The sequence below is a fragment of the Pelodiscus sinensis genome, chromosome 4, assembly GCF_049634645.1.
Source record: "Pelodiscus sinensis isolate JC-2024 chromosome 4, ASM4963464v1, whole genome shotgun sequence".
In the NCBI taxonomy this organism is placed as follows: Eukaryota; Metazoa; Chordata; order Testudines; family Trionychidae; genus Pelodiscus; species Pelodiscus sinensis.
In genome coordinates, this window is record NC_134714.1 from 67,118,132 (window position 1) to 67,135,632 (window position 17,501).

Below are 17,501 nucleotides of genomic sequence, written 5' to 3' on the forward strand. Positions count from 1 at the left end.
AGAATTTAAGACCCACCCACCTCATTAGTAGAACCATGCAGCAGTGTGCCTGTAGCCCTGCACTAATCAGATAGTCCTTCAAGAGTGCTCCTAATGCTGTATCTAGAAGTGGAAAAAGGTAAATTGGGGGCGGGGGGAAAGAGTGGAAGCTGCTGTTTAAGAAGCCTCAGCCGCTGACAGCCAGTAGCTCTGTGTCCTCTGACCCTTCCCTCCCTCTGGCAGCAGTCCCCTGTTTTGTTGGGCTGCTTTAAAAAAAGGCTCCTCTGCCCCTCCATTTCCCCCCAGGTAACTCTAGCTGCTCAGCTCCTGATCAGAATCCAAGGTAGAAAGCACCCAGAAGAAAGAGCAATCCACATCTGAGAATGACTCTGTGCTAACTTGGTGCTACAATGCTGAAGCTTGCTGTCCACCCATGTTATTCAGACACTGCTTAGGTGCAGAAATAAAAATAAACAAATCAAATATTATATGCAGAAGGATTTAATTCCTCAATCTTTCCTGAATTACACCAGCTTTGAAGAATGAAAGATTTGTGATATGTAAACAACTGAAATATTTTAAAAACCCTGTTTCCTAGGTAATAGGGAGCAATAAGTGCACAAAAGTGCTCTGAAATTAGCCCATTAAACAACATAATCTTTAATACGAAGCATAAAGTGTAACAACTACTTCATTTCATGAATATTATACTAATCGTAAAATATTTTGTTTGCTATCTCAAGAATATGGATAATTTTGTTTTATGCCTCAAAGGAACAGATACATGTAAGATACCAAATGGCTACGTAAAATTTTACAGTATTAATTTTCTTTTTATTTGATTTCATATCAAATAAACAAAAACAGTCATGTACCTTGTTAATTATTCCTTGTTTTAGTGTTTTTCTTCTATAACCTTTTGATATATATAAACATAAGCTATTTGGTAGTAACTTGTTGGTGCCGTCGTGGTGCACATAACAAAATTCACTCCACTCATGGATAGAAAAATCTTAGAGGGAACACTGCTGCCAAGAATCCTCTTACTAGGAGGAAAGATAACCCAAATAGTTACTTTCCTATGAGGCAGACCTTTAAAACTTCCTGGACACACTAAATCTCATTCCTAGCCCTGCACACTCACTGACATTCAAAAAACCCATAGAAGTATTTGAGACCCAACTTGCAAAGCAGATCCATTCCCTTTATGGCTGGGGGACTCAGTGAACAATACTATTGCCTACTTTTAACAGAAATTGTTAACATTATCTTCCAAAAAGTGAACCTTCCAACCACTCTGAAAAATACAAGTCTTCTCAATCCTCCATTAGTTCAACACTTAATGCAGATCGGCTTTGCAGCTAAATAAAAATCAATGAAGTAGTAACAATCAAATTCCAACAATACATGACATCTGCCAATATTTTGGATACTATTCAGATTTCAGACCAAGGCACAAGATAGAGAACACTTATAGCACTAAAAAATGTCTTCCTTGTGGCAATGGATTAGGGATGTAAGCAACTGATCAACTGCTCAACTATCTGATAAGCAAACACTTATTGGATAGTCAACACACTAGTCAACTAGTCGCTTCTTCCTCCTTGCTGCCTCTATCACAAAGAGGTAGCTAGGGGGGGAAGGGAGAAGAGAAGAGGGTCCTGGAGGGAGCTGGCTTAAAAGCTGGTTCCCTCCAACTTCAGCTCAGTGGGAGAGAGCAGGGGTGCAGCAGCAGCGTTCCAACTTTGAAATGTACAAGAGCCCCAGCTTGTAACACTGTGTGGAGGCCAGGGCCAGCAGGGACTCTTGTGCATATCAAAGCGGAAGCACCTGCATGGAGCCTGGGGTCAGCAGGACTCCCCACAGGCACTGGGCTCAATAGGATGTTTCAATCTCTGAAATGCCCAACAGCCCCTGCTGTGGCTCTTGTACATTTCAAAGACAGAACACCACACTAGTTCTCATTGATTAATCAAATAGTCTATGGAAATCCCATCAATTATTCCATTAGTTAATTAATCAAAATGTAACATCCTTACAATAGATAAAGACCATTCCTCAATAGTTGCACAGTCATCCTGTCTCCCTTTATAAAAATTTCCTCTCCAACACTGGAAAGATTCTTGCTAGAATCTTGCTGAATTCCCTGTTCTCTCTTGCATGGGAAGTAATTCAAAAGTCTCAGTGCAGCTTCTAACCATGGTGAGGCACCATTACATGATTTTCACAGCCAGGAAGATGCAAGAAAAATGACAAAACTGCCTCCAGAAGCTGTATATTGATCTGACAACAGTCTTTATCTCTGCCAACTGTGAGGCTCTGTGGAAAAATCTTGCTACTACAATTTGGTTACCCAAACAACCTCACTACAACAATTTGGTTGCTCATTGTAAACACTCCTGCACGACCAGATGATTGCTGCTATTCTGTGCTCTATCGTTGAGCCCCTTGTCATCCAAACTAGCGTAAAAATAAGGTTGCATACTGGCACCCACACTTATCTTATTTTTCTTAGCAGCTATGAAAATATTAATCCAAGACTGTCTTCTACAGGGCATTGACATCCAATATTGAACAGACAGCAACCTCTTCAAACTTTCTCATCTCTGTACCAGAATGTGACGGGGCGAGGCAGCCCCGCACTGAACCTACAGGGCACAGCCAGGGTTACCTGGCTGCAGAGGCCCCTCCCCCACAGCCCTACCGAGCATGCCCAGGCTGCAGCAGGGCTATAAAAGCCTGGGCCAGGACTCAGTCGAGGGAGGCAGCTGAAGGAGAAGGACTGGAGAAGGGAGCTCCCCTCAGCGGTGGCCAGGGACTCCAGGAGAGGCCGGAAGGAAGGCGGAGGCGAATTGGTGCAACCCAGAGACTGCCTGCCGAGGGGACGCCGGCCTGGAGATTGCAGCCAGCTGGGCAAGTCCAGGGGAAGGAAGCCCAGGGGTCCAGGTAGGAAGTGGCCCAGGGCAGGAGCAGGAGCCGCCGCTCCCGGCCCGAGAACCTCGGCGCGTTTCGGCTGGATGGCCCCGCCGAGAGAGTGACCCGGTACCTGGTCGCTCACAGGGCCCTGGGCTGGGACCCGGGTGGAGTAGGGGGGGCCCGGGTCCCCCTACCTGGGCTGTGCCCCCGCTACAACGAAAACGGTGTGGACTCTGGCCAGGGGGCCTTAGCCCTGCTTAAAGGGCCAGCTATAGACTGTTTTGTGGACTCAGGCCAGGGGCCTTAGCCCTGCTTAAAGGGCCAGCTGTAAACTGGGTGGACTCTGGCCAGGGGGGCTTAGCCCTGCTTAAAGGGCCAGCTATAGGCTGTTTTGTGGACTCAGACCAGGGGGCCTTAGCCCTGCTTATAGGGCCAGCTGTAAACTGTGTGGACCCTGGCCAGGGGGCCTTAGCCCTGCTTAAAGGGCCAGCTATAGACTGTTTTGTGGACTCAGGCCCGGGGGCCTTAGCCCTGCCTAAAGGGCCAGCTGTAGACTGTTTCGGGGACTCAGGCCAGAGGGCCTTTGGCCTGGCTTAAAGGGCCAGGGAGAAACAGTATCACAAGGGGTTGGGGACCCAGGCGGGAGGGGCCCGCCACACAGAACAAAAATAATATTGTCAATGATAACCAAACTCCAGTATGCAGATTATTATAGACCCTCCTTTGAATGTGCTTTCATACCACATTCAGTCCTCAGTTGCTTGTCTCAAGCTTACAAAAGCCTAGGGCTAAATGAAGATTGGCAAAAGAAAAAGTTCTCCACCAGCCAGTCTCAGGCCAATATGCGACCTAGCAAATAAGATCTACATTGACAAAAAAGAACTAGAAAAAATGTAGAATACTTTGCCTACTTTGGCAGTCATCTCTCACAGAGCATAGACATAAATGTCAAGATTCAGCACAGAATCCACTGCTCCAGCCTTGCTTTTGGCAGACTATATCAGAACAAACGCTAGACTTATGGGCTATGTCTACACTGGCAGCTTCTTGCGCAAGAACAACCATTCTTGTGCAAAAACTTGCCTGCTGTCTACACTGCACGTGCGTTCTTGCGCAAGTAAATTTACAGTATAGTTGTAAAATAGGGCTTCTTCCAGAAGAGTTATTCTTCTCCCCACGAGGAATAAGTTCTCTTGCCCAAGAGCTCTTCCACAAGAGGGCAGTGTAGATAGGCAAAATGAATTTCTTGCGCAAGAAGCCCCTATGGTTAAAATGGCCATCAGAGTTTTCTTGCGCAAGAGAGCCTTCACACTGCCATGGATGCTCTTGCGCAAAAGCACATCTCCTGTGCAAAGCACATGCCAGTGTAGACGCACTCTTGTGGAAGACTTTTTCCGCAAGAACTCTTCTGCAAAATAGTTCTTGCGCAAGAAGCTGCTAGTGTAGATGTAGCCATGGATTATAATGCAATAGTAATCCCAAATCTCAGCCTTTGAGGAGAGTTGGGATTACCACTGCGTTATAAACTGTAAGTCTAGTATGTGGGATAAGCCAAAAAACTGAGAATCCTTCAGCCAGGGAATAAAAAGGGTGTTATTGCTGCTAGGCATATACCAACAAAACTCATATATAATCTTGTTTTCTTTACACACTAAGGGGGAGTCCAAAATGGCCAATGGACAAGTGAGCAGGAGCAATCTAGTACTTAAAAATAAATCAAACCAACCATTTCTTTTTTCCATAGAGCAGTGGTCTCCAACCTTTTACACTCAAGATCACTTTTTAAATTTCAGAACAGGCGAAGATCTACCACCCCGCCCCTCCTTTGAAGCCCCACCCTCTCTATTCTCCTCCTGTCCATCACTTGCTATCCCCAGCCCTTACACACTCTGATAAACAGTTAATTTTTAAATTATGCGATACCGAAAATTAACATCAGGTGTTTATAGTTATGAAATAAATGGTCTGTTTTTTATTCATGCTATTTAAATCTAAAATGAAGCATTTATAATTATACATTTTGTGGGGACAGAGTTCTGCAGCTGGGGCAGGGGAGATGGAACAGGGTGCTGGGAGGGCAGAGAACAGGGTTCTGCAGCAGAGGACAGAGTGCCAGTGGGGACAGGGTTCTGCAGCTGTGGACAGGGTGCCAGTGGGGACAGAGTTCGGGGAGTGGGGACAGGAGAGTGGGGACAGCGTTCTGTAGCTGGGGAGTGGGGGCTGGGGAGCAGGGTGCCAGTGGGGGCAGAGAGTCCCCCGCATGTCCATCCTCCAAGGATTCTCCCACCCCCCAGGAAAACCAGCATGTGCCTGCACAGGGGGCAGACACCCGCACCCACACAGGGAAGCCCCGCTCGTGCGCACCTGCCCCAGGGCCATCCCCCCCCCCGGCCAACCTCGCCCCTTCCCCCCCAGGCAGGTAAGCCCCCGCGCATGCGCCCGCCCCGGGGCCACCCCCCCCCCCGTGCAGGGAAGCCCCGCGTGTATGCCTGTCCCAGGACCAACCCCTCTGCGCGCCTCCCGCGGGGCTGACTCACCCTTCCTGTACGGTGCAGGGAGCCGATGCTCCCTCCCGCAGTACACCAGCTGGCAGAGCAGCTAGCACACTTCTGGAATGGCCGGAAGTGGCGCTAAGCTGCGGGACTTCTGAAGCCGACACTACCTCCGTTTTCTCTTGAGGTAAGTAGTGGGGCTTCTGGGGGGTGGGAGGGAAATGGGGGCCGGGCGGACAGGACGCCTCGCGAGCGACTGGTCGAGGCCTCGCGATCGACCAATAGCTCGCGATCGACCTGTTGGTGACCACGGCTGTAGAGGAACACTTTAACCTCTCTGGACATTCAGTAATGGATTTTAAAGTAGACATCCTTCTACAAAAGAATTTCAAAACCCAATTACAAAGAGAGAAAACTGGAGTTCATTTGCAAATTTAATACAATCAATTTAGAATTAAACAAGGATTTTAAGTGGTTAAGGCACTACCAAGTCAATTTCCCCTCTCCAATTATTCACATCTCCACACCAAATACTGTGAATGAATAACTTCGACCCTGATTTATTAGCCTCATTAACACAAAACATACACTCCTGCCTTTGTAACTTCTACTCCAATTCATCTGATGAAGAGGGTTTTACCTACAAAAGTTCATGCCCTAATAAATCTGTTAGCTTCTAAGGTGACACAGGGCTCTTTTTTTCTTTTTTGCAGATGCAGACTAACTTAACTACCCCTGTGAGATTTTTCAGCAATAAAAACCAAGCTCAGTTATCATCTGAATCAGACACTTACAGAATGCACAAACTCCTGCAGTCTTGAGATAGCTCCAGTCTTGCCTAATCGTACATATAGGCCTATTAAACAAAGGGGAGAAAAGTCAACATATATCAAAGACAACCAAGTTGGCTTTTCAATTAGATCTACTATATATTCGAGAGAGTTTGTCTGTTTAAGTGTTTTCTAAACAGTAAGAACTAGGACCACCAAATTTGGTACACAGCTTCATCACATCCTAACTTAAAACATAAGGGGTTGGTTATGCCAGGAAAATGGGATGTGTCTGGAATGGGATTGATTCTCAGAAAGCTATACAGAAAAGACACAATCATCAGGCAGGTAAAGGGGGCATGGCTATGGCCTATGGGTGTGCTCCCTCTACCCCAATCCAGTACTGCCTGAGTCCCAAGTCTCCATCTCCCAGGCGCTATTTAGGAAGGGTAGGAGGGCTGAAGTCCCTTCTCCCACCCCCCAAAGGGACATTACTGGCTGTTCCCCTTCGTCAGGGAGTGATGGGGAAAGTGCAGTTTACTGAATTCCTGACTCTAGCTGGAAAGATCAGGGGGCAGACAAGCTATGCATTTTGTTCTCATTCACTAACAGGAACTGGAAGGGGAAGAGCAAGCAGCCCTGGTAGGAATTGTTTGGGAGGAGGGGAGAGCTTTGGTCCCCCCCCCCCCGACATACAGTCCCCTGCCCAGAGCCCTTCCTCATCCCCCCAACCCTGACTCCTGTTTCCCCCACAATCCCTGCTCCTTAAGAACCCAAGCAATGCTGGGTAAATGTGCTAGTCTACCACATATTTGAGGGAGTTTGCATGTCTCTCTCTCTGTCTGTCTGTGAATCTGTTTGTTCAAGAACTCCTAAGTGGTAAGCACTTGGACAACCAAATTTACTATACAGCTTCCTCTTATAACTTGAAGCAAGGTGAGGATTCGTTGTGCCAGGCCAATGGGATGTGCCTGGAATACAACTGTTTCTTATAAAATGAAAAGGGTAGCTATAACCCCATGTATTCTACATAATGACCACAGGGGAGCAAGCAAGGGGCCAGAGAAGGGGGCTAGAGACGGGGACCAGGGCAGCTATAACCCCATTGGGGCAGCAGAGGCTAGGGGCAGATAAAAGGATAGCTATCTCCTATATGTTTCAGAGAGTCTATCTATCTGTTTGTGTCTCTTCCTGTCTGGGTGTCCCCCAGCCGGTAGATATTCATCCCATCCCTTGGCTATGCCTGCTGCATCTGCAGAAGCCATGGATAGGTGCTTCTGACCTGGCCCCAAACTGCTGCCATGACAGAGGACTGAATTTGTCCTCTCTCACCAGGGCAGCCAGAGCAATTATTTACATGAAGAGAAACAAAAAATTATTTCAGTTAAGGAACTGAGCAATGCCAGGTAAATCCTCTAGTTATAAATAAATGGTAGACCAATGTTTCTCAACCTGTGGTACGAGTACCCTTAGAAGTACTCAAGAGAAGTCTTGGGGGGGGGGGGGGGGAGTACGTCAACACAACTGAAATCTGAAGAAAATTGAATTTTTTATTTAAGTTTTACTACACTTTATTATTTTGGTACTTTTTCACCCAACAAATTCAACGCCCACCTGGCTACGATTAAGTTGCTTAAACAAATGTGTTGCAATGGTAGAAAAAAAATTGTGCGTCTGAAAACTGTAGGTATTGGGGGTACTTAGAATTTATTTTAAAGGGGGTACTTTATTTAAAAAAAAAAAAAAAAAAAAAGGTTGAGAAATACTGTGATAGACCAAAGTGCTGCAAATCTGAGGCAAACCTGACTATAAGCAGAATTTCCAACAAAGTAATTAGTTGGTAAGTGACAATCTGTCATCACATATTAAGCAATCAAGGGAACCTTCTCACTAAACACTACACAGTCTGATACAAGTTGCCTTGGTGGCCAGTGCAGTGACAAGAAACAGTTTAGGAACAGCATCTGGTTTCATTTGATCTACAGGGAAAGCAATAACCACTCATTGTGTAGTTCTTCATGTTCAACCTAAAAACATGGACTGGCATGAAAAATTGTGTCTTTTTTAGGGGGGAGGTCCTATTGAAGGGAATGGCAGTGGTTGACTCTGCTGAACTCTATATTCTTCTCTTCAGACAGGCACTCTGCAGCACAGAGCTAAAGCGTGTTGATGCTTAAGAAAGATGTGTAGTTTTGCTGTTTGCATGCAACTCAGAGGTGAAAATAAAAGACAGTTACCTGTTTTTGTAAATTCGAGATGTGTTGCTCATGGCCATTCAACAGAAGCGTGTGTGCTCGCCACATGCAATAGTGCCAGAAGATTTTCCCTCAGCAGTATCTGCAGGGGACTGGGTCCAGCATCTCCTGGAGTGGTATGCACTTGCTATGCTATATAGGGTGCCCATGGACCTATCCCTCCTCAGTTTGTTCTTACCAGAAAACTCCAGAGGTGAAAGATGGTGGGAAGTTTAATGGACACGAGCAACACAGTTTAAAGAACACCAGTTATGGAAACAGATAACTGTCTTTTCTTCTTTGAGGGCTTTATGTTCATTCAACATAGGTGAATGCAAGCAGTATCTGTGGAGGCAGGTAGATGTTTAAGGACATGCAGACTGCAACACATCTGCTGAATGCTGCATCATCCCTAGCTCATTGAGTAATGGGACATAAACATGTGCAGTGAAGATCATGTTGCTGCATGGCAAATACCTTGGATTGGGACATGGGCATGAAGGCCAGCGATGAGGCTTAGGCACTGATAGAATGAGCCCTCACCAATGGGAGCAGTTAAGCACCTGTCAACTCATAACACTTGTGAATGCTCAAGGTTATCCACTTAGGAATCTTCTGCAAAGATATTGGAAGACCCTTTATGCAGCCAGCGTAGGCCACAAAGAACTGCATAGAGTTACAGAAGGGATTTGTTATTTCCAGGTAGAAAGCCTAACATCCAGAGGATGGTCCGCATTGTATGAGGTTTGAGGTAGAAAACGGTAAGATATCCTGACCTCTGCAGAACACTGACACTACCCTGGGCAGGAAGGCTGGGAGAGGCCTAAGTTGTACCTTATCTTTGAAGCAAAAGTGCACATGGGGGCTCTGACCCTCTTCTGGCCAACATGATTGCCACAAGAAAGGTCACCTTCAGAGAAAGAAATGAGGGAGGAAGGAAGAAACCAGTGGCTCAAATGAAGGGCCTTTCAGCCTAGATAAGACCAAACTGAGGTCTCAGTGACGGAGAGGGGACAGGTCTGGGAAAGAGCCTTTCAAAAAATCAGGCCGTGATACCATGAGAGAACTCTGAGCAGCCTTGAACAGGGGATGAAAAGCAGAAATAGCAGCCAGACCTGAAGCTAGTGCAAGATCCTCCTGGTTCAAGTGTAAGAATTAATCAAGCATCAGACCCTTCTCTGTGCAGCCCAGATTGAGAACTGGGTCCATTTCGGCATGTAGGTCAATCAGATTGAGGGCTTCCTGCTTTCCAGAAATAGCTGTTGCCCAATGGCTGAACAGGCATGCTCTTGTGGGTTCAACCATACCAAGAGAGGGAGTGGTTGCAGGTCCGGGTGGAGGCGGCAAAGAGATCTTGGGACAACAGATCCCAGCAAATGGCAACAGACGAGGGGCCTGTACCTGTACTCATGAGTGTGCCAAACAAGTGCTAGTGCGGCCATGTTGGCATGATGAGAATTAGGTTTACCACATCCTGCCTGATCTTTTGAAAGACCTTGCTAATTAGAGGAAATGAGGGAAAACACATACATGAGGCCCTTTGTCCATGGAAGAAGAAAGGCATCCATAATGGGTCCTTCTTCCAGAACCAGCCTGGAGCAGAATCCATGGCACTTCCCATTCGCATTGTGTCTTGTCGCAAACAAGTCCACTCTTGGGCTACGTCTAGACTACATCCCTCTGTCAGCAGAGGGATGTAAATGAAGTACTTCAAAAAGTGCAAATGAAAATTTAAATATCCCACGCTTCATTTGCATAATCACGTAATGGTGCTCTTTTGTAAAAGTGCTATTTCAAAATTGAAACCGCAGTCTAGACCCAGTTCTTTCGAAAATAGTAGGCTTTTTTTAAAAATCGTGTAAATCTCATTTTTTGACGAGTACGGGATCTTTCGAAAAAGCCTGCTATTTTCGAAAGAACTGTGTCTAGACTGCGGTTTCAATTTCGAAATAGTTCTCTCTCGAAAGAGCACCATTACATGGTTATGCAAATGAAGCATGGGATAGTTAAATCCTAGCTTCATTTGCACTTTCAAAGTGTTTCATTTACATCCCTCTGCTGACAGAGGGGTGTAGTCTAGTCGTAGCCTTGGAAGACAACTGAGGCCAACTTGGGATGTAGAGCACACTTATGGCGAGACAAGTTTTCTACACTCAAGTAGTCTGCAGTCGTGTTTTGCATTACCAGGAGATGCCATGTAGAATGCAGAAGTCCAATAGCCAAATTACTACTTTGCAGAGAGGTGTGTAGTGGGTTCCTCCCTGTCTGTTGATGTAGAACATGGTGGTTGTGTTATCCATAAGGACCTGGACTACACTGCCTGACAGGTGAGAGAGAAACAGTTTGCACATGTTTTGGACTGCTCTGAATTCTCTGATGTTCATAATGCAGGGTCCTCTCTTCCGTGGACCATGCTCCCGCATCTGGAGTGATCCTATGTGAGTACCCCATCCTTGGTCCAAAACAGGTACCAACTCCCAGAAATGAGGAGGCTGCTGAAAGGGAACACCAGGCATGACATGGTCCACCATGTCAGGGCATCGAGGACATGTACCAGGACAATCAGAACACAGTCCAGGGAGTACTGGACAGAGAATACGACACTAGCTATAACTGGAGAGGGTGCATGTTGATCCTGGCAAAGTGTACCACATAAGTGCACAACACCATTTGACCGAGAAATGCGAAGACAAACTTGGGCAGTGGTCAGATGTGCCAGGGATATCTGCTATATCAGGACTGATAAGGTGACACTCTAGTGGAGTGCAGCACCGTACCGATGAAATTCAATCCTTTGAACAAGCATTTTGTCGTTCACCAGAAGACCGAAATGTCAGCATATGCTGAGTAGAAGAGCGATATCCTGCTGAACTTTAAGACTGCAGCAACCCCTGATGAGCCAGTCATCGAAGTAGGCATACACCTGAACTCAATGTCTCAGGTAAGCCTGACATACATTTTGTGAAAACCCTGGGAGGCATGGCTAGGCCAAAGAGAAACACCACAAACTGGTAATGGTTTAGACGTACCTTGAATTGCAGAAGCTGCCTGTGTTCTTCAAAGATTGAGAGTGAAAATATGCGTCTTAGAAAATCAAGAGCAGCATATCAATCTTCCAGATTGGGAATGTTAAATTTATATTAATCAAGTAATCGAACAGTTGATGGAATTTGCATCGACTATTTGATTAGTGAATAAGGGTGCCTCTGCCTTTGAAATGTCACAAGAGCCCCACTGGATCTTGCTACATTTCAAAGGCAGAAGTGCCGTGGGTCCCCCAATGGCCCCATGCTCCCTGCTTTTGAAATGTGGAAGAGCCCCTCAGGGCCTCCATAACAGAATTATCCCAGGTAGTTGTCTATGCAAATTAATGCAGAATCTGCAAATTGACCATTTGGGCCCAGATGGCATTTGGGTTAGAATAAGAGACTGTCTTCTGTGGTCTGAAGTCAGGGCTGCCATCTCTCAGTCATGGTGAGGGACTTGTCCTGAGGAGCTACCATCAGGTATTAAAGTGCTCTCCTGCACGTAGAATTTCATTCTCCTAAAATTCCCAGAGTTACATCTTCAATTCCTATTGTCCAAAAGAGGCAGTTGAGCAGCTCTCAATGTTTAGCAGCAGATGGGGCACAGAAAGAAGTACATTAGCCAAATCTCAGTCACAAGAATGTCATAGTGATAATGGTAGACTGGGGAATCAATATCAATGTCTTAGATTTTCACTGGCTTTTAAATGGTTGTGTACACCCAGGATATCTTCCCCCCTACTTCTCTTCAGATCAATACTTAGCCATTTTTCTATTTTCACTGTGGACATAGCTAATGTAATCTTTGCCACTTCAAGAACAGCCTATAACAGTATGCTCTACATAGGGCTATATCTGAAATTTATTTGGAAACTGAAATTAATACAAAACGCAAGTGTTTATTTATTAGACAGTGCATTTAATCTAGGATACTGTTGCTCTAGGACCTAACACTATTTTACCTGTTAGTTTCCAAGGAGAGTTTACAAAAGTGCTGGTTTTGATCTACAAAGCTCTAAATAAGAACATACAAATGCCCATACTGAGTCATGCCAATGATCCACATCCTGTCTTTCAAGAGTACTTCAGTGAGAATGAACAGATGGGGCAATTGTCAAGTGATCCATTCTGTGTCATCCACTCCCAGCTTCTGATATGGGACTAGCTGACCTGAGAGGCTGCTTCTTATTTCCCATGAAATACTACTTCAACTGGGTCTATGGAATTGCTTATGTGACAGTTTCCTCAGTTTACAAGGAAACTGCTGGCACACCAGTCTCATTGCATTTCATACTCGTTCCCAATATTATCTGGGTTGAAAATATTCCAGACTTCTTGGCCTTTAGAGTGCTAAGCCCACCTATTTGTATAGCCCAAGGGGTATAAGATTTGAGATGTTTATGGAAGGTAAGAGAAAAAAAAATCTTCTTGGTTGTTTACTGGTTAGGTTCTTTTGATTGTCGAAACTGGTCCTGGTTATTTCCTACTGTTTTTGTTGGTTATTGACTAAATTTTTAGAGCAACTAGTCCCTATGAAGGCTCTCTTTTGGGTTTATGTATTCATATTAAAATAAATATTTCTGATATGCTAAATCTTTCCGACTATCAAAAACACCCTCTTTTCCCATCATCAAACCCCCTCAAAAGACTCAGTATCGCAGCAGCCTTCTAGGCAAGAAGGTTCCCTGACAAAAAGAGAGCGCTGCAGAACAGAAAAAAAAGTATGCCCTCCTCCTTTCCATAGGTGATAAGTTGCACCCTACAATTTGAAACTGAGTAGAAGAGAGCAGAGCATTGCGTTTAAAAAAGTTCAAATCTCCATTTGTAAAATACAGCAAAATTTGAAAATCATTTCCTATGTAATGAGTTTTCCACCCCTCTTAAAAATGCTATATCATATGATTTATTCAATATACTTATTCTGATGCTATAAACACAGTAACTTGGGTAACAATTTCCAGAGAAACCACATTTAACTTTTAAACCCAGCATAAAGCGATATCTATTTTAACACATTTTAGACTATTTTTCCACATTTAAAATATAAATACACTTCAGGCCAATACCAGAGATTAAATCACATACCTGAAGGATAACAAAGTGGAGATGGAAGATGAAACTCCAGTTACAAAAAGCAAATAAAAAAGTAGTGCGTGTCGACTCTCACCTGCAAGTGTCCTGGACAGTGGCAGGTGTATGCTGACAGGATCTACTGACACTCTGTAACGTATACTTTCCAGAGTGTGGCCACATAACTGAAGCACTGTCTTCTCCCGTGAATGGCTACTTGTGCTGCATCTTATCACAGCTGTATGGCACTCTTTATAAGCCTCCAGCAACAGATTTTCCTAGAATTGAAAAGATCTGTGTGTAGTTCGTTAAACAAATCCCACACATGAATACACCCCTCATTTTCCTGTCATTTGTTTTTATGGTTTAACGAGGTCACTAAAAATTCATGACAATTACTTCCTTACTCCTTAGTATAGGTTCATATATTAGTCATAGAGACCTACAGAAAATGGAATTGTGCCCTTTTGTTAAACCTATATATTAATCATTACTATTTACCTGCTTAAAGACTCTTCCCCACATCAGAAAATGTAGTTTCATGAAAATTTTAGGGAAAATGTCAATTTCTACAAAATCTTTTCAATTTCACTGTAAAATCTGAAATAATTTTTTTTGTTTCCAATTCACAATAAAAATTGTCCGCTTTCTTTTAACTGAAAATCTCATTTGGTTGTAATTTCTGAAAACAGAGGAAAAAAAATGGGACTTTCCCATTTTCAGTTTTTGGATTCCTCCCTCTCCCTTTAATTTGTCATCCTCTTCCTTCCCTGCACCTCTAAACAAATTCAGACAAATGGCAATGGGACCGTATTTTAGTGTACTCCAGTAGACTATTTCCAAACTCTACTATGTGATAAATTAATTATTTCTTGACCAAATGTTTCAACTGAAGTGAGTTTAGCTTTAGTTGAGTTATAAACCTGTGAGAAGAGGAGATTACAACAGAAATGCTTAACAGACTTCACTATGGCAGTGATTAATATCAGCTACAGCTAGGATACATACACATTGTTATAAATTAGCATCTAAATACAGATATGTTCCCTAACTAGATTTACCCATTCTGGTATCAGATTTTATTACTACCCAGAAGAGAAATGGGACTATTTTTTTCAGAAATTAAAAGTTTCTGCAGGCCTGAAATTTCCTTTCAAAGTAATAAACAAGTAGTCAGGTAACAATGTTGTATGTTCTTAGTAAAAGCACAAAACAAAACAAACATCATGGGATGGTTTTTAAAGAAGATGAACTATAAAGTTCTGTATTGTACAATAGTGCAGCTTTTCAGAAAAGCTTCTAGTTCATGAAACATACTCAACCACCTGCAAAAGAACCACGAACACTATTGCCTTACATCACAAGCGCACCACTCTTGGAACATCAAAAGAATGTTTTTCAGCTGCATCTGGATAGCAATGGCTGCTTCCCAATCTGGGTCCACCTCAATATGTTGACCAATCTGTCTCTGTATCTCCTCCATCCCCTGCAATGAAGTGTCCCATAGAATATTCATTTAGATAAGCCATCAGATACTTAAACCGAAAATCCCATAAGCAGAAATGAAAATATAGACTGTTCAGAGACCGCTAAAACAGGTACAGTGTTACATCTGCCCCACCCACCTAAGATACAGCTTTAAGTGATCTCTGTTTTGTGCCTGAAACATGCTGAAAATTACCATGGTGAGTACTGTGTGAACAGATGACAGAAATATTTCAACATTCTTTGGAATGGCACACTAGAAAAACATTAAATGTACTCTACCTGCATGCAAGTCAGGATCCTCAGGAAAGACTGGAATCCTTCCAAAAACCGAACCCTCAGTCTGTCTGTCCACAATATAGGCTTACTGATTAAGATATACCTGCCCCAAAAAATGGTATCTCTCAAAATTTATTATTTTATTTTGCCTATATTTAAATCTAAAATGTTTTCAAATAAATTAAATTAAAGTTATCATCAACATCATCAAGTGATACTACCATTCTTTATCTCAAAAACTCTCGGTAAAACTTCCGAAACTAGCTTGGTGGTAAGTAAAAAGTGATAAGGCAGAGCCTGGAAGCATAATTTAATACATTTTGCAGTTTTGTACTTTTTAGTGAACCCAGGATCCATAACTGCATTCCTCACAGCGAGTGTCTTTTGCCAAGTCTGTTTGAGTTAAGACAGTAACAAATAGTTTAGTTTAATCGCATAATTGGAATCAATATTTTTATATTTATTTTCATCTAACATCAACTGGAAATATGCCCTCTCTTGATAGTACAACATTTTCTAGAAACAGAACAAATTAGGAGGAAGGTTTCTGGGACTGCACATCCAAGCAATGAGAATAGAACCATATGTTAGGAGTACCACAACTGCCTGAGTTTAGGGAACTTTGACCTCGTTCATTAAGCAGCCTTATCAATTTAAAAAACTAGCATAACGGCCACTCTTTATTCTGCTATTTCAGCTTGTGTCCTAAATTAATTTTTACAGTAAAAATCATACTGGATTAAAACCTTCACTGCTGTCAGCAAAATAAATTCAGTAAAGGAACAGATCCAACTCTCAGGGCACTCAATGAGAATAATTCCATTAATTTTAAAGGCAAATTAGAGTGGGCCTTGAAGTGAGATGTATAACAAGGTTCTCAGTAAAGGGAACATTTTAAATAGAAAGGTAATTTTTTTCCTAGAGAGAGGAGGTTGTACTATATGGAAGAATCTTACGCAGGCAAGGACATCGGCTTAACATAATATATCACTTCTATTATTCATTTCTAGTAGATATATAACCGTGTAATCTAAACTGGAAAGTGTGCTAGAATAGTTGATAGCCTGATAACCCAGTGTTTATCTTGGAGATTCTTATTGCTTTGCGTAGAAGAAATGGATTTTAAAACTTCTTGAATGCTTTTCAGTTCACATTTGATTGCCTTTGTAACACGAACTTGTAAAACTTCTATTTTATTGACCATAAAACCCAAGAATAAAAATATTTGCCATCCTAATAATTATGAAAAAAGTTCAAACCAATTGACTCTGTTTAAATGTACAAAAATGGTATCACAGCAGTTATTTCCATTAGCAATGATCCACCAATTGTATCTTCAGTAAATAATCTACTTTCACTATTGTAACTGGTGATAGCAATCTATTTCTGAACACAATACACTGTCTCCAAAATAAAATATGATGCTTGCTTACTATTGGGATCATGTGTGTGAATATACAAACAAACAATGAGATTTAAGTTACTAAAATGTCTTTGTTTATTTGCCCAGCTACAATATTTTTAGTCTACATCAGTGTTTCTCAAACTGTGCTCCGCGGAGCTCCAGGGCTCTGTGAGACATCTCCAGGGGCTCTGTGAGGTTGACAAACTGGAAACATCGATAGGTACAACGCATACAATCAGTGGACCGCTGGGGTGCCGCATAAATTTTTACGCATGTAAAGGGCTCCGGAGCCCAAAAAATTTGAGAATCACTGGTCTACCTGGATATGTCTACACTACCCTCCTAGTTCGAACTAGGAGGGTAATGTAGGCATACCGCACTTGCAAATGAAGCCCGGGATTTGAATTTCCCGGGCTTCATTTGCATAAGAGGGGAGCCGCCATTTTTAAAACCCCGCTGGTTCGAACCCCATGCAGCGCAGCTACACGGGGCACGAACTAGGTAGTTCGAACTAGGCAGTTCAAACTAGGCTTCCTAGTTCGAACTACCTAGTTCATGCCCCGTGTAGCCGCGCTGCACGGGGTTCGAACCAGCGGGGTTTTAAAAATGGCGGCGCCCCGCTTATGCAAATGAAGCCCGGGAAATTCAAATCTCGGGCTTCATTTGCGAGTGCGGTATGCCTACATTACCCCGCTAGTTCGAACTAGCGGGGTAGTGTAGACATACCCCATGATACATAACCTAAACAAACATAACAGAGCTTTGAAGCATGCATTTGTATTTGATGTAGCCAAAATTTTCTGATCAGATTTGTTAAGAATGACGTGCTGAAGAATGTTCATAAC

The 17,501-nt window shown here is 43.3% G+C and overlaps 1 protein-coding gene across 2 annotated transcripts in view; it reads right to left on the bottom strand.

Moving 5' to 3' along the window:
- UBR1 (ubiquitin protein ligase E3 component n-recognin 1) overlaps positions 1 to 17,501 on the bottom strand; it is a 128,174-nt gene that overhangs the window by 64,697 nt on the left and 45,976 nt on the right. For both annotated transcript variants that reach the window (XM_075927249.1, XM_006135407.4), the window contains exons 13-16: positions 15,255 to 15,354; positions 14,845 to 14,973; positions 13,585 to 13,765; positions 6,182 to 6,243 (exon numbers count right to left, since the gene is read on the bottom strand). In XM_075927249.1, coding sequence (XP_075783364.1) covers positions 6,182 to 6,243; positions 13,585 to 13,765; positions 14,845 to 14,973; positions 15,255 to 15,354 — 472 coding nt within the window. The remainder of the gene's footprint in view (positions 1 to 6,181; positions 6,244 to 13,584; positions 13,766 to 14,844; positions 14,974 to 15,254; positions 15,355 to 17,501) is intronic.